At 57.7% G+C, this 27,640-nt stretch overlaps 1 protein-coding gene across 3 annotated transcripts; it reads right to left on the reverse strand.

The window, feature by feature from the left end:
• Positions 1-779: 779 nt before the first annotated feature.
• MICALL1 (MICAL like 1) lies at positions 780-27,531 on the reverse strand. Of its 3 annotated transcripts, none has more exons than XM_065887505.1 (16): positions 27,386-27,531; positions 23,167-23,215; positions 22,564-22,705; positions 17,101-17,189; positions 15,836-15,978; positions 13,763-14,208; positions 12,124-12,181; positions 11,156-11,514; positions 9,316-9,725; positions 6,592-6,726; positions 5,851-5,977; positions 5,625-5,715; positions 5,462-5,535; positions 2,142-2,256; positions 1,952-1,998; positions 780-901 (listed from the first exon to the last, which is right to left on the reverse strand). In XM_065887505.1, the coding sequence occupies exons 1-16, from the start codon at positions 27,529-27,531 to the stop codon at positions 780-782; spliced, it is 2,553 nt and encodes an 850-aa protein (XP_065743577.1). The 3 variants fall into 3 exon arrangements, with proteins under 3 accessions (XP_065743577.1, XP_065743576.1, XP_065743575.1); XM_065887504.1 differs by having other exon boundaries at positions 9,310-9,725; XM_065887503.1 differs by having other exon boundaries at positions 780-912; positions 1,936-1,998; positions 9,310-9,725.
• Positions 27,532-27,640: the final 109 nt, after the last annotated feature.

Below are 27,640 nucleotides of genomic sequence, written 5' to 3' on the forward strand. Positions count from 1 at the left end.
CAGCTGGGCCCTGCGTCCCCGGGACCCTCCCTGCGGGGGCTCGGCACTCGGCTCCCACCCACCCCGGCAAGGTGTCCTGGACAGAGAGACCTCCTACAGAATGAGGGGAGACGAGGGAAGCTCCTAGAACTCTGAGCAACACAGGGAGGGATCTGTCCAGGCCCATTCGTGTCTGAGGACACAGTAACTACCTCGAACTTAATTAAAAGACTTCATAAATAGAGGTCCTGAGTGAGGAGAAAGAGAGTCAGGGCCGCCTGCACCGAAAGGAAGACAGAGACTCAGAACCAGGGCCGGGGCGGGAGACCCAGGCCAGAGGTCCACCCCGGGCCCACCTCGTGGGCAGAAAGACCCAGAGACTCTGACAGGTAAGGCTCCCCTCTGCACGTGGCACAGAAGGGAAGAGGGACCAAGGAGCTGCCCTGCACGGCAGGCCAGATGCTGAGTGGGACGAGGGGCGGGTGTGCTCGGCTGCGGCCGCTCCCCGGACCCAGGAGCCAGCTCGCTCCCTGGGTCAGTCACAGCATCTGGGGTCATCACAGCCAGGCTGGGCAGGGCTGAGGCACAGCTGCCGGTGGCTCAGAGGAGAGGGAAGAAAACTCTTTGGCCCAGACGAGCCACAGGACCCTGAGGAGGGAGAGGCCATCACCCAGAGGCTCCCTCCCCTTAAGTCATCTTTCCCCTCGACTGATCCTGAAGGGAAGCTGGGCGTCCCTGGCAGAGCACAGCCCGGGGGCCGAGCCAGGAGCGGTGGCGTCCCCAGCTGGCAGCCCGCACTGTTAGCTCTTGTCTCCCGGGGACTTGCTCTTGGTATCACGCTTGTTTCCTAGCAGCTTCAGCACCTTCATGGTCTTGAACTTCCCCTTCTTCTTGCCCTCGGGTTCAGCCTCCTTCTGGAACTCTGCAGAAGGGAGAGGGGAGTCGATCGGGGCAGGGCGGGGGTGGTGGTGATGGCCTAGGAGCGCCGGCCAACAGGCTCAGCCCACCGCTACCACCTCTCCTGGAACCATGCGCACGCCCCTTCACCTTTCTGAGCCTCCAGTTCTTTGTCTCTAGGACGAGACCCTACCCCTTCCCAGTGTTTTGGCAGGGATCGGGAGACGAGCGCCCGTGAAAGCAATGGGGGAGCCCTACAGCGTGGCAGACGTTCATCTCTAAAAGGCTTGGTTCCCCTAGGCTGGTGCTCACAGCTCTGTGGGTTACAACACGAACACTGACTGTCAGAGGTAGAAGAGACCTCAGAAATCATCTCGCCCAGCCCCTAACTTATTATGGACGAGGAAAATGTGAGTTTTGAAACAGACTAACACCAACCGAGCTTTTTGCGGGTGCCAGGCCCTGGACTAAGTGCTTTATACACATTACCTCAGTCATCCTCAGCACATGCCCGGGAGGTGGGTGCCTCCATCACCCCCATTCCATGGACAAGGAGAGCAAGGCCTAGAGGGGTGAAGTGGCTGGCTCAAAGCCACCCAGCTGGGAAGTGCCAGAGCTGGGACTGGAATCCAGTCTAACTGGAGCCCAGACTTAACTGCAAGGCCACAAAATGAGTCACTGGTGGAACCAAGATTAGGCCCAGGGCTCCTGCCTCCCAGCCCAGTGCTCTCTTAACCATTCTAGGCACTATCGTATCTGCGGGAGGGCCTGCTGTTTGGTCCCACAGACCCCTCCTAGACCAGCTGCAGATCTCAAGGAGGAACGCACAGTTTAAGGCAGACGCGCCCTGGGAAATGCTCCCACATGCCACCGTCCTCCCTGTGGGCACCAGGGCATCCCACGCCCACTCTCCTGGCCGTAGGGTGACCTGCCTTGCTACACACGGCCTTCTTGGCAAAACAGGGGCTAGGAGTTTGCACACACCGTCCCTGTAGCGCCCACTCCAACCCTCTGTCCAACCTACCCCCCACCCTCCAGGAGTTCAAGTGGGCCAGAGCCCCAGGAGGGGCCTCACCTTTCTTCCTGATCATGGCTTCCAACATCTTATCTTCCTCTTCCTCCCTGAAATGAGAAAGGGAAGCTGAGTGTCCCACGGGAGGTAGGACGAGGTAATCTCTCAGGCCCCTCCAGGCTCCGAGTCCACGCAGGCTGAGCAGGCCCCGCCCCCAGGAAGCCCCGGGGAACCCCTCCCCCAGCCACGTCACCTCTGCCGGTCCTCGTCTAGGCAGTTGACGATGGCGTTGCGCTGCTCGATGAGGGTCACAAGCTCCTGCATCAGCACCTTCTCTCGGACCCGGTCCTCTTCTGTCCAGTCCTTTTCTGCCCAAGGAGAAAAGTTGGGGACGTGAGTCCCAGGAAGCGAGGAACTAACGCCTAAGTGCTAAGGGTGGCTGCAGACCAGCCCCACGCTGGACACTCTGAGGGAGGGGGCCCAGATGGGTGGGGATTACAGATTTTTGGAGAAATGAAGGTTGTCCTAGGAGAGACCAAGGATACCAGTCTGCCTACCAAAAAAGCTCTCCAGGGCTTCCCTGGTGGCGCAGTGGTTGAGAGTCCGCCTGCCGATGCAGGGGACATGGGTTCGTGCCCCGGTCCGGGAAGATCCCACATGCCGCGGAACAGCTGGGCCCGTGAGCCATGGCCGCTGAGCCTGCGCGTCCGGAGCCTGTGCTCCGCAACGGGAGAGGCCACAACAGTGAGAGGCCCGCGTACCACAAAAAAAAAAAAAAAAAAAAGTTCTCCAAGGGGGCTCCGGGAGGTCCAGCACAACACGTGTTCTGAGAACAGAACAAAGAGTTTCCTGCTGTGTTCGTGCACTCATTCAACAAATGCTCACTAGGTGGTTTCCTGGGGGAAGGATTCAGGCTGGGTCTGCTGAGAGCCTCCAATGGCGAGCTGGCCAAAGCGGGGCAGGGGTGGGGAGATAACAGGGAACCCCAGGGGTCCTCATGCAGGAGAAGCAATGTGACCCAAGGGGCATATTGGGGCATTCATCTAATGCCATGAAGGAGGGTGGACTAGAGGGGTCCCTGGGAGCAGGGAGCCCTGCCAGGAGGTGTCCCTGATGTGTCAGACACCTGCTGCCCCTCCAGCCTCCTCTCAAGAACCTGAGCCATCCTACAGAACCACCCTCAGAGGCCCACCTGCACCTTGGTATTCCTCTCACCCAGCCCACAGGCACTTGACCTTCCCTCCACAACATCTGCCCCTACCACCACCTCTTGCCAAAACTGGAACCGTTGACCCAGCATAGTCCTGGGGACAACGTGGGTTTCAGAGTCACCACCCCAGTTCAAATCCTACTCTGCTGCTTCCCAAATCTGGGGCCTGGGTAAGTTATGTCCCCGACCTACGTGTGGGAAAACCGAGGCTTGCGGAAGTTAAGTCCTTGACCTGGTGTCACACAGCAAGGGTGGAGCCAGTGCTTGTACCCGGCCAGCCTTGGAATGCTTTGATCCAAGCTACAGCCCTTACAGTGTCTTATGGATCTCCAGCCCACCTGGGGCCTTATGAACAAGTCTCACCCTCCGAAGGCAACAACCAGGACAGGATGACAAGCCCCGATGTTGCCACCACACAGAGGACTGGAGAAGCAACACAAAAAGCCCAGGGCCAGGCTGGCCTGGGGTACGGAGGTGCTGTCCCCATTTCGACCACAAGGTGCCGCTGCGGCTTCCTCTGAGTGGCGGCCACGCCCCAGCCTCCAGAGATTTGGGAGTGATTCATAGGTGGCAGCAAAGAGCTGGGACATTCTGTGACTTCCTCAGGGACACTCCTGCCTCTGGGTCACATCCAGCCTCCCAAGTTCCCTGGTCAGTGGAAAAGCAGGGCCACTGTCCCAGCCGGCAGGAGGGCCTGCGTGTGCAGGGACATGCCCAAGTCAGAGACAGTGGCTAGAAGCCCAGCTCCACCACCAATGTGCGAGACTCTCAGCCTCTCTGGCTCTTCATTTCCTCATCTGTTAAATGGCAACAGCGATTCCTACCACCTGGGCCAGAGGAAGTGGTCAAAAGCCCTGGCTCCAGCCTCTGGACACTCCACAGTCCTGTGCTCTCTCTCAGCCCACAGCTGTGCTCACCCCATGTCATGGCCAGACCCCAACTCAGCCAGATAATAACCATCAGCCATCAGCCCCTCATAGGGCACAGACTGTTTCCACATGCACCGGCTCCTGGGCCTTAGAATACCCTCCCAGGCGGGCACCTTCAACCCTGTCTTACACATGAAGCCATTGAGGCTCGGTGGGGCTAAGGAAGCTGCCTAAGGGCCCCCAGCAAGTTAGCAGCGGAACGCAGGGCTGTGTGACGACACACCCAATCCTCCCATGGCCCCGCCCCATTCCCAGCACATCCCATCCCTCCCTCCCAGAGTCACCCTGAGCCACGCTGTGCAGGGGCGCTTCCACTGGCCCTCCCCCCACCAGCAGAGCCCTGCCATGCTCTGGCCTAACGGCCATGAGCCCAGAGCTGCCTCTGGACAGGTACCGTACCTGCTCTCCCTTGCTCAGCAAGGCAGCCCTGGGCCCTGGATGGAGCCTGACCCCTCCCCACCAGGAGCCCACCCACACCTTCCAGGAGAGGAGGGTACCAAAACAAGCCAGTCGAGACTTCCCTGGTGGCACAGTGGTTAAGAATCCGCCTGCCAATGCAGGGGACAAGGGTTGGATCCCTGGTCCGGGAAGATCCCACATGCTTCGGAGCAACTAAGCCCATCCGTGCACCACAACTACTGAGCCCGAGTGCTGCAACTACTGAAGCCTGCGTGCCTAGAGCCCTTGCTCCATAACAAGAGAAGCCACCGCAATGAGAAGCCCGTGCACCGCGACGAAGAGTAGCCCCCGCTTGCCACAACTAGAGACAGTCCACAGGCAGCAACGAAGACCCAATGCAGCCAAAAATAAATAAAATTCAAAAATATTAAAAAATAATACTTTATTTAAAAAAAAAGGGGGCTTCCCTGGTGGCGCAGTGGTTGAGAGTCTGCCTGCTAATGCAGGGGACATGGGTTCGAGCCCTGGTCTGGGAGGATCCCACATGCCGCGGAGCAACTGGGCCCGTGAGCCACAACTACTGAGCCTGTGCGTCTGGAGCCTGTGCTCCGCAACAAGAGAGGCCGCGATAGTGAGAGACCCACGCACCGTGATGAAGAGTAGCCCCCGCTTGCCACAACTAGAGAAAGTCCTCGCACGGAAACGAAGACGCAACACAGCAAAAATAAATTAATTAATTAATAAACTCCTACCCCCAACATCTAAAAAAAAACAAGCCAGTCTGCTCCTGGTCTCGGTGTTCTCTGCAGGCCTGCCATCCCGACACCACAGACGTCACAGCCCCACGCTGGCCATGCCGTTCCCTCTCCCGTCTTGGCTTGAGCTTATTTTTCACCTGTTATGACCCAGACAGCACCCCCTGCCCTGTTCCCAGACTCTGCCCGTGCATCCCCATCAGGGCTACTCCCCAGCCCACTCCTCCATGTCACCAGGCCCCAGGGCAGGTGTCTGGGGAGTGGGTGTGGCCACACTCACCTGGCTTGTTGAGAAGGCACCGGAGCTCATACTCCACGTCGGCCTGGCGTTGCTCCAGGTTCTGCTGCTTGAAGCTGGAAGGTGGGAATAAGGTGACTGTTAGTTCTGCGGCTGCCTGGATCCTGGGGGGAAGAGCCAGGAGCCAAGGGGAGCAAGGACTCACACATAGATGAGCTCGGACTCCCGCCGAACCAGCAGATGCTTCTCGTGGATGAGCTTGAACCAGTCCACCAGCATGTCATCCTCACGGCCCTCTGGAAACCAGATGCCCACTGAGGCCAGGGCTGGAGGCAGTTCCCACCCTCAAAGGGGCCATGGCGGCTCCTACCCTGGAAGAGAGGTTCCCCCTACCCGAGTCCCACCCGCCAGGCCCCCGGCAGCTCCCGCACCGTCCACTCCACCACGCAGCTTCTCCTCCAGCAGGACCCCACGGTGTTCCAGGGTATCCAGCTGACGCTCGATGGTGTCCATCTCCCCATGGATGTCCTCCTCGGGGATGTACTGGTCAGCCTGAACCTGCCCGATAGCGCCCAGTTATCTGAAGGTCAGCCCGCCCTCCCACCTGTTGGCCGCCAGGAAGAGGAACTTCCCTCTTCTCTCCGGCCAGCACTGGCCTCCACAGGCCCTGCGCCCTGGCTCTGTCCCACACCCCAGTGTGGCGAGGGATGGGTGTAGGGACAGCCACGCCCCTGCCATGCCCCTGGTCCCAGCTCCAGACAGGCACGCCCAGAGGGCGATACAACTTCCTGCTTCTCTCTGGCAACTTCCTCCCCTCCTCTGCCACTCCAGAAAATATATCACAATGTGCGAAAGTGACCCTATTAGACAGAGAAACCTGAGAACACGCTAAGCTGTTTGTCACGTGAACGCTTCAGATCCTTGAACTATTATTAGTAACAATTTAAATGCATCACCCAATGCTTTTGGTCAGAGCAGCTAATCTGCTCAAAATCCCCCTGGCTGCAAGTTAATAAATCTCCCAGCTGGGCCTCCCAAGCATGCCCCCTCCAGCATCTGAGGGAAGCTGCCCAGGCAGCCCATCCTGTGGCAGAGTCCCACGGGAAGCCTGAGGCGGCCAAGGGAGGGGGCCCGGGCCCAGGCAGCCAGTGGTCTGGGGCTCCCAGCTGTACCTTGCGTTTGATGAGCGGAAAGCCGTGTCCTGGGGCAGGCGGTCTCGCTGGCTTGGAGCCTTTGGTGGCCTTCTTTACGGTTGGGGACGCTGTGGGTGATGCCTTCCGGTTAAAAGGATTCTCCTTGCAGGAAGACTAAAGGCAGGGAGACGTGGCAGAAGGTAAGTCAGGGAGGGGTCAGTAAGACCCAGGCAGCTTGATCACATGGGACCATGGAAAGCAGCGGGTGGTAGGAATCAGGCAGAGACAGAATCCCCCAGCAGCCAGTCTCTGAGGAACTCAGTCATTCAACAAACACTTCCACTTCCCAGCGCCTCCCGTGTGCTGCTGTCGCACTGGATACTTCTCTACATTCCTGTTCAATTCTCACAACCACTCCCCAAGGTGGGTAGTGTCGCGCCCATTTTACAGCTGAGTAAACTCAAGTTCAGAGACGTTAAGTAACTGGCTCAAGGTCACGCTCTTCCCAAGGGCCCAAGCGGCAGTGAGACTCTATTTCAGGCTGGGGCAGCCCTCCGGCGCTGGGGGCAGTGGTCAGGACATGCAGTGTAGGGTGGGACAGAGCTATAGCAGCTCATCCAGGCCTCACAACCACCCCTTTTCCAGCGGGGATTCTGGGGTTCAGCTCCTTGCCCAGGGTCCCCCAGCCAGGAAGAGCAAAAACAGGGAACCTGCTATCAGTAGAGGGAGGAGGAAGGTAGCTCCCTTCCTGCCCAGGGAAGAGCCCCATCCTCTTGCATTTTTCTGTCCTTCTGGGGTAATCCCTGTCCTGAGGCCAGCACAGCCGGGCAGGCCCCCCACTGGGACAGGCCTTGCCTGCCACGTGGGCAGTGCCAGCATCTTCCAACCACCCTCCCCAGGCATCACTTGAGGCCGTGGAGTGTTCCCAGGAGTATTTACTGGGCTTTCCAACAGCTGGGGGGAGGGAGGAGCCCCACTCACCTCACCTGTGCCAGCCTGGGGGAGATTCCTTCAGGCTGGCGGCTGCTCTGGGATCTGAAGCGAGGGAAGTGCCAGGCCACAGGTTCAGCAGGGTGATAGTTTGGGCCCCATAGGGCAGCACCCGCCCAAGGGGCCTGCCTGTCTCCTGGCCCCACTGTCTCGGGTTCTCTCCGAATCCTGGGGTTAGGGTAAGGGATGGGGCACCCCGGGAGGAAGTCCTCTTGGGCTCTGCCCACACCCTCCACAGTCACACCCAGAGGGGCCCAGCAGGGCCAAACAGCCCAAAGGCCCCTGAGTCCCTCAAGGGTTCTCAGCCACAGAACTCCTTCAGACCAACCTTTCACAGACCTTGGGACAGGAAACATGCTGAAAGGCAGCTGCCCGCAGGGGGAAAGGGAGCGGCGTCCAAAGTCAACTCCCTCCCCCACCTCCCACAGCAAGGAGTCCTGGGGCTCCTCAGAACACCCTGAGGCCCAGAGATGGGACGGGCCTTCTCCAGGTCACACAGCAGGTGGTGACAGAGCTGGACAGGAGGCTGCTGCCCAGGCCAGGGAAGGTTAAGTGGCATTTGAAAGGCGCACAGACCAGCAGCTCAGGCTCCTCCCCAGACTTATCCTCTGTCAGGTCGGTCAGACCAGGACTACAGCCGGGCCCTCAGAGGGCTGCAGAGTACGGGAAAAAAGGCAGAATCAGAACCTGGCGGTGCAAAGGGACTCTGGTGGCAGGAGAGGCCCCCTCATGAACTAGGTGCCCAGAGGAATGTCCTGACCCCTGGTTACCCCTGGTTCTTGGCGTGACACTGAGAAACAAGTGCTTCACCAGCCACAGAGGTCAAGTGGAAAACGAGCTCCCAGGGATGGGTGTCCAGCAGACCCTCCTCGTGCCCACTGCAGCCCCCAGAGGGGATGAAGCGCGGGGCCAGCCTGGGAAGGGGCCTGGGAAGGGGAGCCCACAGCACGGGCTGTCCGCACCCCTGCAGTGGCACACAAGAGAAGCACCCAGTAAAGCTGTTTCCTCGGCCCTCTGCCTGTTGAGGGCCGACCCCTCCTCTACCCGTCCCCGCCAAAAACAAACTCTACACAAGGCACAGTCATCCCAGTACCCTACCCCGACCTGTCTGTGAGCACCTGGGGGGCAGGGATCGCCACGGTCATCTCACCTCTGGAGCCCAGGCCAGCCCGTACACACAGGAGGGACTCAATGAACACCATCTGCCCCATTCTATAGGAGGGGAGACTGAGGTCTCTGGAGAAGGAAAATGACCCCAAGAAGGGAGTCATCCCCTCCCCTCTGCGCTCTACCCCAGGCGGCCTTGTAGGACAATCACCTAGGCCTGTCTCCCTGAGCAGCTTGTGAGCCCCTAGAGGGCAAGGACAAGGTCTCAATGCCACTGTGCCAGGGTCTGGCACAAATAGGACCTCAGTGAATGGAAGGGTGAACGGAAGGATGTGTGGGTTAAGTGGTGGCTAGTGGATGCGTCCCAAATGGGCACGTGCATGTGCTAGGCAGGTAAATAAGGGCTAGACGCCTCAAGACATGGAAGACCAGGCAAGTGGAGACATGAACAGATGGACGGGAGGTCTGGCTAATGGATGAAAGGATGGAGAGGTGGAGCCGTGCCTCAGTGAACGCAGTGGTGAATGGGTAGATGGGCACAGCCAAGGTCACCCAACAAGTCAGGGCCAGCAACGATGGAAGGATCAGAGACCCCGCCCTGAGACCAGGCCCACGGCCACTAGACAGGACAGCAGCCTTTAGCGAGGGTGAGGCACTCACCTTTACCTGGAGCTGTGGGGACGAGGTTCCAGGGGAAGGCGCAGGGCTCTTGTCTCCAACCAGCACGAGAGGGGTGGGAGCAGCACCACTGCAGGGCTTGGCTGGAGGGGGACCTGGGCTGCCCCTGGTATTGGGGGCAAGGCCAGGGCTGGCCTGAGGTGTCCGGTCCACACTGGGCTGTACCAGCTCCCCAGAGGAGGACAGGGAGGAGTTGGCAGAGAGGCTGGCCGAGGTCCCAGGGCTGCCCGGCGCATGGACAGCAGGCTCTGAGGAGCTCTTGGGCACAACTGGTGGCTCCAGAAGCTCCCCACTTGGGGGCTGGCTGGAGCTCTCAGATGACAGGCTTTCCACGCTGAGGGCTGGCGACGGGGTGGCTGAGGGTGGCTCCGAGTGTGACAGGCGAGAGGTGTGGAGAGCTGTACAAACACACACACAAGTGGGTGCCACGTGAGGGGGCACAGTCAGGCTTTCCGGCCTCACCTAACACGCTCCACTCTCGACAGAGCTGCAGGCCCTGGCAACCCAAGTCCTCCACATCCAGACAGGCAAGAGCCCAGAGGACAGCAAAGGTGTGACTGGACCAAGGTCACTGGCAGACAAATCATCCCAAGTCACCTTGCGCTCCTCGGGCCCTGGCGTGCGCCTCACGGCACGTCACAGCCCTGGTTTCCTTACGGCCCTCGCTTCCCCATCCAGCGTGGCTGCAGCCTCCACTTCCCCTCCCACGTCTGATGTGACCCAAAGCAAAGCCAAACCGAAAAGGCCAAAAAAAGGCCTTGCTTCTGTCTGCCTTCTCTGCCTCTGACCCAAGCAGAGGTGGGAGGGAGAAGCAGGCAGCCCTGGCGGTGGCTGGCGCCAGGCCAGGCACTGCCCCATGCCAGTTTCATCCTCATGCGTTGAGGGACACCATGCTTCAGAGTATCTTCTGCGCTTTCCGAGGAGGCAACAGACTCAGAGAGGAGAAGGGCTGGGATTGGACCAAGCTGTATCTGACTCAGAGCTCATCCCATTGGCTGCATCTCCCACCCGGCATCACCTCCAATCAACTGACCCGCCATGCTCAGCTGGAGGGTCCCAGGGCACCAGCAGGGGCCGGAGAGGGGGGCCTGGGCCACCTGAACACCGGCCTCCGGTCATCTCTAATGTGCCCTCGGACCCACTGTCTGAGGGGCTCCCACTGAGGTCTCAGAGGCAGCTGGACCCCAGCTGTGGTGGAAGGTGGCCAGGCACAGGGCCCGAGAAGATTGCAAGACGGCGAGAGGGAGGGCTGGGCGGAGGGAGGCACAGCGCCTGGGAGCTGGCCCACCACCTCCATATCCCGGATGGGGAGACGGAGGACAGACACAGGGGAGGAACTGCTCAGAGCCACTAGCACCCGTGCCACGCAGCCAGTTCAGAGCCCGAGGCGCCTGGCAACTGGAGGAGAGTGACTAGATGGGCAGGGCTGGAGCTAACCCCTGCCCAGTGCTTTCCACGAGCCTAACTCGGTGTTACGCACATCGATGGATAACACGTTTAATTCTCACAACAGCCCTGTGAGGTGGGTTACAAAGGGTTAAGAGTATAGCCAGGAGTCTGGGTTCACATCCCGCCTCCACTGCTTCAGCGCTGTGAGGCTTTGGGCAAATCGCTTACCCTCTCTGTGCCTCAGTTTCCTCACCTACAAAATGGGGTATGATACCTACCTCACAGGTTTGCTCAAGGATTGAGGACAGACATGACACACACGGCACCTGGCCTGGAGGGGATCCTGTGGCACCACGTGCCCTTCCCTGGCCCTGGGCTGACCCAGGTGCCCAACCCCAGAGTCCCAACTGTCAGGAGAGCTCCCGAGAACGCCACTCACCAAGGGCGGATGCACTGGGTGCTCGGGGGGCGGGGCGCTTCTTTGTCCTGGGGCTGCTCGTGGGGGTGATGCCGTACCAGGGGTGCAGGGACTTGGGTGTGGACTCCGGGTGAGTCGGGGCAGGGCCGGTGGCTGCACGGGGTGCAGATGGGGGCTCTTCCTGCTCCTCCTCGAAGGGGTTGTAGGGCTTGGGCTCCGGGCCAGCCACCTCATGCACACCTCCGTTCTCCACCTGCCTGCTGTCCCGGCCCGGGGGCGGCGGCCCGGGGCTGCTGCTCGGGGGCAGGGGGGCTGGCTTCTTCTTCGGCTCTGCCTGCACCAGTGTGATCCATGGGGGGTCCTTCCTGGGGGCTGGTGTCCTGGACAGAGGCAGGAAGAAGCAGAATCGTTAGGAGGCAAGGGGGGCATGTCCTTCTCTCCGCAGACAGTCTTGAGTGCAGCCCAAAGGGGGTGGATGAGAAACTGCATCCTTCTCCTCTCGCACCCCAGCCCGGTGGGGCCGGCCTGGGCCCAGAGCTGAAACAGAAAGAAGGGGGCCTCTCCCTTCCCCTTCCTCTGTCTCTGGCTCTCTCTCCCCGGCCCTCTCTCTCATGGACCATACAGGGGAAACACAGCTCCCAAAGAACAGCCGGCAACCGATGTCCTCGCCTGTGGCACAGGGTCCCAGGGCTGGAGGATCTGAGCCAGGTGTACAGCTGAGCTCTGCTGCGTCTTCTATACTCTGCTGCCGATTCGCACAACGACGCCAGGAGCGAGGCCTAGGCCTCCCTCGTTCCACAGGCAGGAGAGGGGGTCCCAGGGGAGCCACAGGGAAGGGGGTGTGGGCACAGGCTCCTGCCCCCAGAGATGAGCCCCACCCCTTCGCGGGAGGGTGTGCTGGTGGGTCATATGGCCTTGTTACCCGCCCAGACCCCAGGGTACTCCCCTTCCCCCTACCAGGGCCCTGAAACCCCTCAGGGCCAGCATACCTCTCTGACAGCTTGGGTGTCCCTCTGGGCTTGGGGATGGGGGGTTCATGCAGCTTCCCTAGATGGGAAAGGAGAATGAAACAGGTCTTCATGGGCGGCTGTGAGCCGGACAGCACAGTGGGGCACCAAGGGAGCCAGCCCAAGCGCCTGCCTTACCAAGGATGCCCTTCCGTCCCACCTGGCAGGTCATGGACTCCAGGTGGCCATGGCAACCTCACCTGCACCCTCCTACCTCCCCAGCCCAGCACTCAGGGAGATTAGATAAACACCAAAGGTGACAGGTAGAGAAGGTCAAAGGGGCAAGGCCAGGACACCTAGAGACCCCATTCGTATTTCAGTTAAGAAGGGGGAACCCTGGACTTCCCTGGTGGCGCAGTGGTCAAGAATCCACCTGCCAGTGCAGGGGACACGGGTTCGAGCCCTGGTCTGGGAAGATCCCACATGCCGCGGACCAACTAAACCCGTACACCACAACTACTGAGCCTGCGCTCTAGAGCCCGCGAGCCACAACTACAGAAGCCTGCGCGCCTACAGCCTGTGCTCCGCAACAAGAGAAGCCACCGCAATGAGAAGCCCGTGCACCACAACAAAGAGTAGCCCCCACTCGCCACAACCAGAGAAAGCCCATGCGTAGCAACCAAAAATAAATAAATTTATTTTTAAAAAAAAGAAGGGGGAACCCAAGTGCCCCTCTGACACTTCCCCAAAGTGGACAGGAAATATTGTTTCAACTCAGCCCCAGGGTCACCTCCTCCTGCAAGCCTCCCCTGACTCCCAAGTGTCCTCCGTGAATCCCACCATAGCCTCTGCTCCCCCATCTTAACAGACATCTACATTCTACCAAAATCCTCATGTCTGTGTCCATCTCTCCCTCGAGACTGGCAGCACCTCAAAGGCACAAACAGGTCTGAACAGTATCTCTATCCCCAGCGTCCAGCTCAGGAACGGGCCTCCATGAGTGCGGAACAGAACGAACAAGTCCCAGAGGGAGACCCTGGGAGTCTCCCTCCCCTGGGCCTCCTCTGATAAGAGTTGCCCAGCACATCTCAGATTACAAGGAACCATGTTTCCATGAGCTTATGGAAGCCCAGGAAGGCCATGTGGGAAGGTCTGACAATGAGGGGTGAGGCAGGGGTCTCCACTACAGAACAGGCCAGCCTGGGGAGTGCCCCAGGGGCCCATCTGACCAGGGACACACCCTCCCCTACCCCCAGCCCCTGAGCTGTCCCCTGCCAGACATCCAGATGTGGACAAGCACACAGGCTGGGCCTGGGAGGGGAGGTCACCTGAGTGTGGACACAGAACCAGACACACTCGGGACACAGGCACACATGATGTACACTCCCTACACCCCGAAACTGAAGCACACAAGATGGACACAAAAGGACACACATCCTGGGCACACAGAATGGGGCAGGGATCTGTGTCCTTGCAGCATGGAGAACAGAGCGCGCACCGAGGGGCCTCAGTAACTGTTTGCTGTGTGAATTAATAACCTCAGCACCACAGTCGTCCCCAGCACATCCACAGCACACACAGGCACGGACAGCACGGCCCCATGAATACTCCCAGGCACGTGTACGTTTAAACGCCAGGCACACCTCAGGAAGCGCCCAGCCCCAGTCGAGCCCTTGCTCACCATTCACGAGGCCGCTGCCGCCTCCCTGCTCCACCAAGTTCTCCTGCTGCAGGCTGGACCGGGGCCGGGGCGTGGGGGGCGTCAGGGCTGTGCTCTCAGAGGCCTTCCTGGGGGCAGGTGTGGGGCGGCTGCCCGGGGTGCTGGCCAGCTCCTGTGGTTTGCCGGGAAGCTGGGGCTTGGTGGGGATCTGGGGTCGGCCCTCGGGGCTGGCCTTGGGTACGTCCACCTCGGGCCCTGCAGCTGCATTAGGGCTGGGGCCGCCTCTCTCCACATCCTTGGCTTCTTCTGTAAGTTGCTGCTGCTTTGGCTGTGGGGGGAGTGTGGGCCTGGCCCCTGACCGCCCACCAGGGCCCAGCCTGGCGCAGTGCTCCGCACACACAAAGGTGCCCTCCTCTGGCCCACTCCTGTAAGCTCCGGGGAGCAGGGTGCTGGAGCACCGCCGACACCTGCCAGGGAAAACAGGGGTGGGGTGGGATGGGGGGATCAACTTAGCCAGGCAGCCCGGCCCAGGGTGCTGGCTACCCCTCCTCCCAACTGCCAGCCTGGATCCCGTCTCAGTACCCAGAACTTCCCAGCGGAAAAGAAAAAGGGTAAATGTCAGAATCACACCAGAACAATAAAACCATGTGAAATCAGCAACATAAATTGTGAAACACGCCTTCAGTTTCTGCTGTAAGAGGAAGCAAAGGTTCCCCCAGCTCCTACGGAGGTTCCATCCAGTGTGCGGGCTGCCGCTCATTAGTGGCTCAAGAAATCAATTTAGTGGTTTTCAACCAACCAGGCGTTTTTGTTTTGTTTTGTTATGAAATAGAATAAAATAAGATACATCAGAATGTATCACACTTGTTTTATGAAACTCTAATTCCAGTTGTGCATCTATTCATACAAGTTTGATTTCAGGGATGTACTTAACAATTGGTCACAGTGACAAATGTATGTCACCATAAAGGGTATTTAAAACACTGCCCTGATGGCCAGACGTGACTGTTTGTGCAATGGTTTCCTTCCTCGAGATTTTTCCCCCATGACACCTCAGTTCTGCAGGTCCAGCCACCACACACACACACACACACACACACACACACACACACCGCACACACACACACTGCACACACACCACACAAAACACACACAACACACACACAACACACCCACACAACACACACAACACACACCAAACACAAACACAACACACACACAACACACACCACACACACACAAAACACACACACCACACAAACACACACCAAATACACACACAACACACACCGCACACACACACCGCACACACACACCACACACACCACACAAAACACACAAAACACACACAACACACACACAACACACCCACACAACACACACAACACACACCAAACACAAACACAACACACACACAACACACACCCACACACCACACACACACAACACACAAAACACACACACCACACAAACACACACCACACACACAACACACACCACACACACACCACACACACAACACACATACACAACACACACACACACACACACACACATACTCTAAACCACAACTGAATACACACTATAACTCCCAGTCACTGGTTTCCATGGACTATTCAATTTTCTTTGCTGATTTTTTTTCTAACATATAAATCGTTTTCATACATTCTCTAAGCTATTTATATTTTCCCTGCCTCTTATTCCATTTTTCTTAAACCTGGCTTCCCCTGGGAACCACACACTGAAAGCAAGTTGTTACTATGATTTCTTTTTTTAACTGCTTTCTTTAGAAAAAAAAAAAAGGAAGAAAAAACTAAAATAAGATTTTTTAAATGCTTTCTTTTTTCAACAGCTCTTAGAGCACATTCTGCTCCCTAACCATCATCAGGTACTTAGTCTCAAAGAGCTCTGGCCCCATCTCTGTCTCTAATTCTGTGACTGACCAAGTCTTCTCCCCTCACTAGGCCTTCGTTTGTTCATCAGTAAAATGGGGAAAAGCAAGATGCCCCAGCATGACGAGCCTGCCAAGGGGCTTGACACACCATGGTGCTGGATCTAGGGAAGCTCCCTGCCCCCCAGGGCCCGCCCACTCACCGGAAGCAGTGCCGGTGGTACAGCTTGCCGTCGGCCAGGTAACGCTGCACCAGGTGCACGTGCTGCTGGCAGGCCGCACACGTGCTACTGGGGGTCCGGCGGGCGCCCTGCTCTGACAGGCTGCCCGAGGAACACTCATCGCCCTGCAGGGAACGGGGTGGACAGACTGGGGGTTGGGTCGGGGTCACCAGCCTTCCTGTTCAAGAACACTCCCTGTTCCCCGCTCTAACGGTGGCCATCTCCCAAGAGTGAGCAGTGCTAACACACTCCGTCAGAGCCCCAGAAGGGCAGAGGGTGGGGACTGTCACTGCTTTGCACATGAGGAAACTGAAGTCCAGAAAGGGGGAAAGACCTGCTCAAGGTCACTGAGTCAGGGTGGAAACACAAAAATCCAGACTTCCGGTTTCTGGGGCCCTGTCCGCCAGGAAGGCAGCTTCCGGCTGTATAACCCCTTCGCCTGAGCTGCTCTTGTCCTGCTCCCGTCCCCACAGGTGGGCCTTGCCTGACAGGTGGCTGCCCTCTTAGGCCCACCTCGTCTGCCTCCTCTGTCCCCCCAACTAGAACCAAGCAGATTTAAGGCCAAGTTTCTCAGCTTCTAAGCACTGTGACCTTGAGCAAGCTGTCTTCGTCTCTGAGCCTTGGGTTCCTACCTGCCAAATGGAATCCTATAACCCCTGCCTGTCTCAGCCCTGCACATGCTCACTGGACACCCACCGTGGGCTGGGCTCCCTGTCCCTCAAGAGGTCCTCCAGCAAGGCGCAGTTGGGAGCAGGTGGGAAAAGCCCTCTGCACACTGTGAAGTGCTGTCCAGACGTGAAACGCTGGTGTCATCCCCTAAGCATCTTGGAGCAGGGGGCTGGCAGTGAGGCCCCCACTTCCCAGCTGAGAGATCTTGAACAAATGACCAAACCTCTCTGAGATTCAGTTTCCTCATCTGTACGTCAGGACACACAATACCCACCTCCCAGTGTTGCTGAGAGGATTAAGCAGAATCCCCCTAGGAAGTTTAAAGCTCTGTCTCACGGGAATCAAGGGGAGAATTTGCTGTATTGCATTGGAGAGTCCTGTGAGTCCCATGATGGAGAGTCAATGCTGTGGATGCCCTGTGCCCCTCCCAGGTCTGCCATCCCCTGCCCCTACCGCCCTGGCCTGGCCTGTGAGAATCTAGTCCCAAAGCCAACGGGAAAGGGACCAAGAACACCCGCGGAACGCGGCAGTGGCAGCTGTCCCCCCACCCCACCTGCCCACCCCCGGCATCTGCCTACCTGAGCCCTGTCTCCTGGTTCCGCGGGAGTGGGTGCTTTGGATGGCGGGGAGGATGCTGCCAGGCCCTTTCTGGGTGATGAGACCCCGGCTGCCAAGAGACCAGAAAGAGACTCTGAGGCAGCTGGAGACCCTGGAGGTCCAGGAGGCCCAACCTGGCCTGAGCTTTGAGCTCCATGGCTACCACCTGAGGGCAGACCACTGACGCAGTAGGACCAGGCTCCCACTTCACACAGGCAGGGGATGCCTCCTTCCAAACTAAGTGCCAAGGGCAAGCTACCCAACCCTGCCAGGCCTCCGCAAAGCGGAACAGTGACTCCCACTGCACAGGGCAGTGTGAAAAATAAGGCACCAGGGACTTCCCTGGTGGTGCAGTGGTTAAGAATCTGCCTGCCAATGCAGGGGACACGGGTTCAAGCCCTGGTCTGGGAAGATCCCACATGCCGCGGAGCAACTAAGCCCGTGCCTCACAACTACTGAGCTTGCGCTCTAGAGCCCCCGAGGCACAGCTACTGAACCCCGTGTGCCTAGAGCCCACGCTCTGCAACAAGACAAGCCACCGCAATGAGAAGCCCGTGCACCGCAACGAAGAGTAGCCTCCGCTCACCGCAACTAGAGAAAGCCCGCGTGCGGCAACAAAGACCCAACGCAGCCAAAGATGAATAAATACATTTATTTTAAAAACATAAAGTAAGATAAGGCACCAGGACAAGCACAGAACCATCAGCACCCAACATGTGAAAGGACGGGTAGCTTCCTTCCCACGAGGCTGAACAGGTGAAGGGAAGGAAAGAAGAGGAACCACATGGCGCCGGCCTGAAGGTTCAGGAAGATGGGCTGGCTCCCTGGGGCCGAGGAGCTGCCCCACCCAAGCCCAAGTGGGCAGGTGCAGCCCGGAACCCTGCCTGCACGCCCTCGAACCAGAAGAAACCCACCGCCCAGCCCACCCGCCTCCTCCATGACCCTGCTCCTTCACTACTTCAGCAAATACCCACTAAGCACCTACTCTGTACCCAGTGATTAAAATAAAACCCCCAAATTCAGAGAACTGTATACCAAAACATAAATCAATACTACTGTATGCTCTTTTTTTTTTTTTTTTTTTTTTTTGCGGTACGCGGGCCTCTCACTGTTGTGGCCTCTTCCGTTGCGGAGCACAGGCTCCGGACGCGCAGGCTCCGCGGCATGTGGGATCTTCCCGGACCGGGGCACGAACCCGTGTCCCCTGCATCGGCAGGCGAACTCTCAACCACTGCGCCACCAGGGAAGCCCTATGCTAATTCTTTTTTTTTTTTTTTTTAAATAAATTTATTTATGTATTTTTGGCTGAGTTGGACTTTGTTGCTGCGCACGGGCTTTCTCTAGTTGCAGCGAGTGGGGGCTACTCTTTGTTGCGGTGCGTGGGCTTCTCACTGCAGTGGCTTGTCTTGTTGCAGACCACGGGCTCTAGGCGCACGGGCTTCAGTAGTTGTGGCTCGCAGGCTCAGTAGCTGTGACTCGCGGGCTCTAGAGTGCAGGCTCAGTAGCTGTGGCGCACGGGCTTAGTTGCTCCGCGGCATGTGGGATCTTCCCGGACCAGGGCTTCAACCCGTGTCCCCTGCACTGGCAGGCGGATTCTTAACCACTGCACCACCAGGGAAGCCCTATGCTAATTCCTAAAAATAAAATCCAGGGGGCTTCCCTGGTGGCGCAGTGGTTGGGAGTCCGCCTGCCGATGCAGGGGACGCAGGTTCGTGCCCGGGTCCGGGAAGATCCCACATGCCGTGGAGCGGCTGGGCCCGTGAGCCATGGCCGCTGAGCCTGCGCGTCCGGAGCCTGTGCTCCGCAACAGGAGAGGCCACAGCGGTGAGATGCCCGCGTACCGCAAAATAAAAAAAATAAATAAAATAAAATAAAATAAAATAAAATCCAGGGAACTCCCTGGTGGTCCAGTGGTTAGGCGCCTCCAATGCAGGGGGCCCTGTGTTGGATCCCTGGTTGAGGAACTAAGATCCTGCAAGCTGTGAGGCCCGGCCAAAAAAAATCCAAATTCCTCACTAGTCTAAGGTAGCATTGCCAGAACCTCAGGTCACAATCTATTAACGGACCCTGAAATCAACTGAGTGGACTGCAACTAGCATACTGTAAAGATGAATTAGAAGGAAATATCTGTGGGCATCTCCTGTTTTAAGGGGAAGAATCGGTTCCTGAAACTTGTTTCATTGACATATGTGTACATGAACATGGATTATAATGGGAAACATATTTCTTACCATGAGTCATGGTCAAAAATTTGGAGCCCACTCCCTACCACCACGACTACCCCACCACCCCCACCCCCTACTGCTACCCCAACCCTGGCCTCACCTCCTCCTTCCCCCTCACTCCCCTGGAGCACACAGGCCCCCTGCTGCCCCATTGCCTGGAATATTCCTCCCCAGATCTTCACATGGCCTCCTTCTCCTCCTTGTTCAAGGCTTAGCTCAAATGTCACCTTCTCAGAGAAGTCCTCCATGACTACTCACCTGAAATAGCCACTTCCCTCCTCTCGTTGCTTTTTTTTTTTTTTTTTTTTTTGGTGGTACGTGGGCCTCTCACTGCCGTGGCCTCTCCCGCTGTGGAGCACAGGCTCCGGACGCACAGGCCTAGCGGCCATGGCTCACGGGCCCAGCAGCTCCGCGGCACGTGGGATCCTCCCGGACCGGGGCACAAAGCCGCGTCCCCTGCATCGGCAGGCGGACTCTCAACCACTGTGCCACCAGGGAAGCCCCTCTCATTGCTTTTTATACCATTACCTTATTTTGTTTGCTTATCGGACTTATCTGCAATTATATTAATTACTTTGTTCTCTCTCCCCTCCCCCATCCTTTAGACTGCAAGCTCTGTGAGTCTGTATCGTTCTCAGCTCTCTCCCTAGCACCTAGCACAGTGTCTGGCACACAGTAGAGGCGAAATAAATATTTGTTAAATGAATGAATAAGTACCAGGTGCTGGAGTCATGTAGCAGGTCTACAGGGGAGAGGGAGTAATTGAGATACTATGACCAGAGTGTTATATGTTCACCATGGGGCAGGGGGCTATAAGAACACCTGGAGTATATCAGGGCAGGCTGCTTGGAGGAGGCAAAATGTGGGGTGAGAGGATGATTAGGAAAGAGTGTGCCAGAGCATGGGCGGTGAGGACAGGGACTGGAGGATCACCAAGAAGAAAGGCTTAGCAGTAAAGGAATGTGATACATTCAAAGCAGCACAAGAAATTCAGTATGACTACAGCTGGGGCAGTGAGTGGCTTAAGCTAAGTCGGGAGAGGCCCTCAGGGGCCCCACTAAGAAACTGGGCTTCATCCTGATGACACCACCCCTGTCACCCCTACCCCCTCCTCTGAGTCCCTCAGCCACTGGGCTTCCTTCCGTCACACTCTGGTTCCAGACTAGGCTGTGGCTCCTGGAGGTCAGGGGTCAGCTGACATGCCCAGGGTCACCGGCCTCCACAAAGCCTAGCACAAGATGAAAGGAGAGCACGGCACGGTGTTGTCTCAACCACGGCCAGCTTCCAAAGTTACCCAGTACAGTGAAAGTCAAGCCTGGTCAAAATTACCCTTGAAATCCCTCCCCTCACCCAGAAAGTACAGAAGAGGACCATCTGGGGGAGCCTAAGAGCCAGCTTCGCCTCCAGCATTGGAACACCTCGCTGCATTCCCTCTGGTTGAGCAGCAGGTGGGATAAAAATGGTTTGCATTTAGGGGCCAAGCCGTATGGTAGCACAAGCTGTGCCTTTAGCAACAGGAGTTCCCCACAGGCCCAGGGGGTGCTCTTGCCCCGGCAGAACACGGGGAGCTGGGCCACCAGGGCGACCTCACCCCCAGGGTGCCTGGTGAGGACCGGGAACAAAGTGGGCACCACCGACAGTATTACCAAGGGCCTTGCTCCACCTGCCCAGCCCGCAGGTCCCCGGAAGGAGGCCCTCCAGAGAAGAGCTTAGTAGAGGGAGATCGGGGTTTGGCCACAGGGAACCCTCCAGAAGATAAGACTGAATTGTGATTCTAGGTGAGCAAGCTAAATTCTAACCAATGGAATAAAAAAGTAATAATAATAGTAACCTTGAGTCCTCAATAAGGACCAGACACAGGTCATCCTTCCTCATTTACTCCCATTAACCCTGTGAGATGGGTGCTGTTCTTATCCTCACTGCAAAGGGGACCCTAAGCCGAGAGGTGACCCTGTGGCCCACTGTCACCCAGACAGTAAATGGCAGCACAGAAACGTTCAGTCCACGCTGCCTCTCACCAGACACTCGGCAGTTGAGAAATACTTTCATTTTTATTTCTAGTAAAATACATATAATGTTATTTGTTCAATTATAATATTAATCCCTAGCATTATGGGGGGGGATGGGGAGTAACAGATTATTTTAATCTTTTAATTTTTATGTTTTCTATGTTCTAATTTTCTACAGTAAGCATGTTTTACTCCTAGTAAGAAAAAAAAATCCTAGAATACTTTTAAAATTAAATTAAATTTTATTAAAAATAAAATTCCTAGAGTACTTTTCTTTTAAGAGATGGGCTGAGATTGTCCACATGGAGAGCAGAGGCTGGAGGAAGGACCGACATGGCAGCGGAGGGGCAAGGTGCCCACCCCCAGAGGACCCCTGACAGCAGTGACACAGCGCAGGAGTCGGGACACCCGAACTTGGTTTTCCTGCTGTATGACCTTGAGCTCCTCCCTTCCCCTCTTTGAGCCCATTTCCTCTCTGCGGAAGACAAGGCCCAGGAGAGATTCCCACATGGGGACTCTCCAGGCAGGAGGCTCAGTAGCCACCCAGTGACCTGACTCAGGGCCGAGAAATACCCTTGCAGTCTTCCATCCCCCCACCCCCACCCCCCTATCCCACCCCACACAATTCCCCAGCTTCTTAGTTCTCAGGCCTTGAAGGTCACTGCTGGGGGAGATGCTACACAACAGCCCTACAGGACCACTTCCCCACCGGAGGGAAAAACCCAGGGAGGCGTCTGCAAACAGGAAGTAAGGGTGGGTGCCAGAGAGGTGAACTCACAGACAGTGGATGCACTCGTCCTGCTTTGTCTCCTCTGACATTATTAATTTTTTTTTTTTCCCCCCGCACCAAGTGGCTTGTGGGATCTTAGTTCCCCGACCAGGGATTCAACCCGTGCTCCCTGCACTGGGAGCGCCGAGTCCTTAACACTGGACCACCAGGAAATTCCCTCCTCTGACATTATTTCACTCAGTTACTGGTTCACGCGTTTGTTGTCTGTCTCCCCCGCCAGACTATGAGCTCCCCGAAGGCAGTGATCTCCTTCACCGCTGTGCCCCCCGGGCCCAGCACAGTGTTATTTTACTCAATTAATATTTCAGTGAGTGAATGAATGATGAGCTGCCTCCCTGTGCCTGTTTGCACCTCAGAAGACAGTGTGACACATGCCCCGCCCCCAGGGCCAGCCTCCCCGAAGGGCTGCACCCCTCTCACCTTGGCCAGGGCTGGCGAAGTGGTTGTAATATTGGGACACGTAGGTCATGATGCTGAGGCAGTCAGGGACACTCATGGAGACCATGTCACTGGGGTCCAGGAGAGCAGGGATTCCCAGCTCCTTCTCAGCCACTTCAAAGGCCTGGGGGCGTGCAGATGCCAGGGTGGGGGAAGGTTTGAGGCGGGGGGGGTGGGGGGGGGGGGTGGGGGGGGTGGGAACGTGTGGGGTGGAGGGCAGGTGCAGGGGTGGGAGAAGGATGGGGCATGCACAGAAGCAGTCACAAGCAGGAAGAGGAAAACGAGGCAGGGTCAGTGGGCGCCACTCTGCACAGACCCAGCTTTGCTCAGCGGGATGAGGGGGACGAGGGCAGGGGTGACTGTGACCTGGAGAAGGGGAAGGTCTGGTGCTCCAGGCACAAGTCGGCCAGAGGGGAGCAGGGGGTGGGGAGAGGAGCGGCCAGGGCCCCAGTGCAAGGCAGCTGCTCTGGGAGCTGGTCCATGAGCCCCTCACCTCAGCTCCTGCCCTGCAAGACCCCTGCCCTCCGACACACACCCTCCCAAAACACACAGCCTCGTGGGCTTCCATCTGTCTGGGGGACTCACCAAACGGTTATTCTCGAAGACATTGTCCTTGGAAAGTGAATCAAACTCTCTGCAAGAGACAAAGTGGGGGAGGAGCATTGAGGAGAGGGCTGGGGCAGGGGTGTGACCAGTGGAGGTGACCACATCCCAGCCAGCCTGGGTCTCAGCAGGGTTGGGGGAGGGGTCTGTGGACTGTGGAGGAGGAAACTGAGGCAAGGAACACGTGCTAATAGAGCGGGGGCTGCCAGGTGGGGCAGAGAATGAGCACATGGCCCCCGGGGGCCTCCAAGCAGAGGCTGGAAATCACTCAGAAGGGGCGGGGTTGAAAAGCCCCAGCTTCGAGTTTATCCCCCAGGAAGCCATGTCCTGACTCAGTGGCAAAGACAAAACTAAGACCAGGACCAATGCTGGCGACAACAAGGACACCCACAGATTGCTGACCTCACGCTGAGAACTAGGCTGAGCTCCTGTCTTGAATTTATTTTCAACTCTACTTGGCAGGTATTTACCCCACTTTACAGATAGGGTCACTGAGGCCCAGAGAGAGGAAGCCACCCCGGGAAGAGGAAGCCGTCCTGGGAATCCACATTTCTGTTCCTTCCACTGCCTGTCACAAACCTGGACAGCCACACCAACTTGCTGAAACCCTAACCCAGGCCGAAGAGGAATGTTGTCTCAGTGGGGCCGGGAATAGAACAAGTCGGAACCAGCCTGGAAATAGTACATTCTCCAGAGCTGCTGGCACGGAACGGTCGGCCAACCCCGCTGAGCCACTCCTAGGGGCACCATCCTTCGGGGAGCAGTGAAGGGTGTCCCAGTTCCTAAGCTGGGACAGGTGAGAAGTGGCAGGGCCTGCCGGAGTAACCTAGCTTTTATTTATTCCCCTCCCCACCTCCTGGCTCCAGCTGCTGGAGTGGCTGAAACCAGCGGAGGAGACCCAGCCTTCTTGCCCAGCAGCCTCCTGGGTACACCCGCCCCAAGCCTTGTCCTTCTACGGCTGGAAACTGCAGCCTGACTGCCTGAGACGTGGGCCCAGAGGCCGGAGAAGGCAGTACGGCCTCCAAAGTCTGGGTCCCAGGCCCTGCTCTTCCAGGTCAGGCTGTGTGACCTTGGGCGGGTCGGCAGTCCTCGTGGCCTTCATTCTCCCATCTGCAAACTAGGGGAAGCCCTCGTGCCACCTCCCAGGCTGGTGGGGAGGACCAGTCTTGTTAGAGGCCAGCCTCACAGACACAAGAGAGCCCTCCTCCTCCTGCCCACCTGCCTGCTAACTTCTCCAGGCAGAGATCAAGGTACAGTGAACGTGGGCCAAGGCAGGAAGGAGTAGTTTGCAAACCCCAGGAGGTGCCCAAGGCCAAAAGGCCGAGTGGACTGGGGAGGGGATTGTGTATGTACTTCAGCCCCTTTCGCCACCTCTGGCCAGACCGCTTCTTTCTCCCCTCAGCTGGGTCCCGAACTCCTCCCCTTGCTTGGCCACTGCCTAAGAGTGTGACACCGAGCAAGCTACACAACCTCTCTAAACCTCGGGGACACTGTGACAGCAGCCCAGCCCCCAACAAAAGCTTGTTCTGAGGCTGAATGAGACAAAAGCAGCTTGTCTGGGCCGTTTATTTCAGTCTCCCAGCAGTGTTCTTAGAAGGCCAGGGTCACATTTTGCTCACGGCGTGCACTCAACACCCTCCACAGTGCCCCGTACTTAGTAGGTACTCCATAAATGTCTACTGAATGCGTAAATGCCGGAAACAGCGTGAAAACTGTAAAGGTCCCCACGTACCACAATTTTTCCTCCACTTCTCCCTCCCCTACCTTCGTCCCTAATCAACATCTAGGCTTTGGAAACATATTTTCTGAGAGTTTTCGAAGGCTGGGAAGTTCTATTTGGCTCTGGGGGAGGTGAGGAGCACAAAAATGAAACCCACATGGTCCCTCAAGGGAGCTTAAAGATGCCTAGATTTGAGGAGGGGGAATGAGCCCACAGCTCGAGAAGGCTGAACCACTTTAGAAGATGGTGCTTGCCCTCGCCCCCACCCCAGCCCTACTCTCATGGAGATCCTCCCTAGCCATCACCGAGGTCCTCTCTATGCCTCTCTATGCCTCTCTGGGCCTCGGTTTTTCTCCCGTGCAATGGGCTGGCAGCCCAGATGCTGGCCTGCCTTGCAAATGAATGCCTGGACCTGATTCTGGATCTCTTCGCAGGAGGGAAGCCCCCTCCGCTCCACACGAACTCTAGCCACATCCCTCCCTGTGGCCCCATCCACCCTCCTTAGCCAGCAGGAAGCCCTAAGCACTCTGGCCCAGCCACATCTCCCAGCCCTCCCTGCCCTGTGCTATGGGCTCCAACAGTGCCGCCTGTGTCTCTGCTCAGGTGGTCCCCTCTGCCGGGAATGCCCTTCCCTCAGCCCTGACCCAGCTCCTGCTATCTCCTTGAAGTCTATGTGACGGCTGGGAGGCCTTCCCAACCTAGCCCTTTGATACAGCACTTCCCACGTGGAGTTATCAGCACTGCTTATACATCTGTTACCCCCATAGGCCATGGGAGACTGTGTGGGGTTTGCCTCTTGGTTGGTTAGTAGCTATTTCCATTACCAGGCACAGTGTCCAGCACAGAGTATAACTCTGCAGACATTTGTGGAATAAACGAAGGAATGAGACACTTTCATCATCCCTTCCTGCTTAATAACACTTCTTATAATAACTAATGTTAACTGAATGTTCACTGCCCCATTTAATTTCTCCCAACAATCCTGGGAGGTAGGTCTTATTATCAGCCCCCCTTTACTGACCAGGAAGCTGATGCCTGGAGGGATCCAGTGATTTTCCCAGCACTTTGTGCTGGCAGGCTCGGGTCCATTGCGTGGCTTAGCCTGACACCTAAGTCCTGTCACACGCTGGCCAACCCTGCCTCACCACTTGCCCCCCAGCCAAAACAGAAGACCCCTTGAGCCCTCCGCTCTAATGCGTGGGTCCAATCTGGGTGCCCTCCTTCTCCAACCTTCAAGGCGCGGCTCCTGAGCCCCCTTACCCCGTGCCACAGGCCCCACAAGAGGCAGCAGCCCACCTACATCTCCACCTCATCTCGTTCGCTTCTGAATCCACAACCCCCAAAACCCACTCCTCCAGGGCCCACCCCACCACCTACATGGTACAGAATAAGCTAAATGCATCTACACCATCGAATCCTTGAGGCAATCCTTCCCTTCCTTCCCTCCTTCATCAAAGCCTCCCAGGTGCTGTCTTTGGGGAGCACAGGAGGTGGAACAGACACACAAAGACTCCAGGCCCTGTCAGGCTTGGGGAGCCCTGTCTGAGGGGCTGTAAGCAAGACAGACAAGGACCATGACTCTTGTCCCCAGTTTGCAGATGAGACCAGAAGTACAAGGAATGGCAGCTGCCAGATAAACACGCACTCAGTGTTTTATGAATGAATGAATGAATGGAAGAGGTTCCAGGGCCCAAGGAAGAGGGAGCTGAGATAGAAACACCAAGTCAACTGTTCTGGGGTCTGAATAAATTTTCCCGTGGAACCTCACTGGGCACCTGGGGGCAAGAAGAGGCCATTTCACACCCTGGAGCAGCCCATTAGGGCTGTAGGTCAGACCCTAGGAGTCTTCATTCAGCCTCCCTGCCCCACTGAGGACAGCAGAGACATGCGGAACACACCTGGGGAGACAGGTCTGTGCCCTAATGGGGAGGGGGTTACATCCATTCATCTGACCTCTATTAACCTAGGGTTTCCTCTGTGCCAGGCACTGTGCTAGTGCCCTGGAAACATGATCGCATGGGGGAATCAAAGCAAGGGGGCCCCACAGAGGGAACAGGCCTCAATGCCCCACGTGGAGGGGGCTGCTCAGAGTGCCTGTTTAAGAGTTTAGTGTAAGAAAGGCCCAGGGTCCCCAAGGAGGGCTCGGTGCTCCTTCAAAGAGGCAAGGCCTTGGAGGCTTCGGTGTCCCTTGGGCGGAAATCAGTGCCCTGTGGGCGGGGCCAGGGCCTCAGCAGAAAGACCGGCATGGGGGGCGGGCTGTGTTCCAGTGGGCGGGGTCAAAGAGGCCAAGTGGGGGAGGGGTGCCCTGGATCAGAGGGTCTCCTTGAGGCGTTGGGGGCCCGCGGGAGGGTGGGAGTCTCGGCCTCCGGGGGCGGCGCCTGCCGCCGCCCCGGCTCCGCGTCACTGAGCGGGGCGGGGGTCCCCACCTCGAGCCCGCGCCGCCCTGCGCCCCGGCCGGCCGCCCGCCCTCCCGGCACTCACAGCAGGTCGGGCCGGTGCCGGTGCAGGATGGCGCAGAAAGCCAGGCCGTCCCGGAAGGAGCTGCTCAGGTCGCGGATGTCCACACCGCGGTAGCCCTCGCACTGGCGGCGGCACCAAGCCAGCAGCGCGACCCGCGGCCCCGCCATGAGCCGCGCGGGGCTCGGGCCCGGCTCCTGGCGCCGCCGGGACCGGGCTTCACCCTCGGACCCGGCTCGGGCCGGTTTCCAGCTACGGCTGCGGCTGTGATTCCGGCGC

This window comes from Phocoena phocoena, chromosome 11, assembly GCF_963924675.1.
Source record: "Phocoena phocoena chromosome 11, mPhoPho1.1, whole genome shotgun sequence".
In the NCBI taxonomy this organism is placed as follows: domain Eukaryota; kingdom Metazoa; phylum Chordata; class Mammalia; order Artiodactyla; family Phocoenidae; genus Phocoena; species Phocoena phocoena.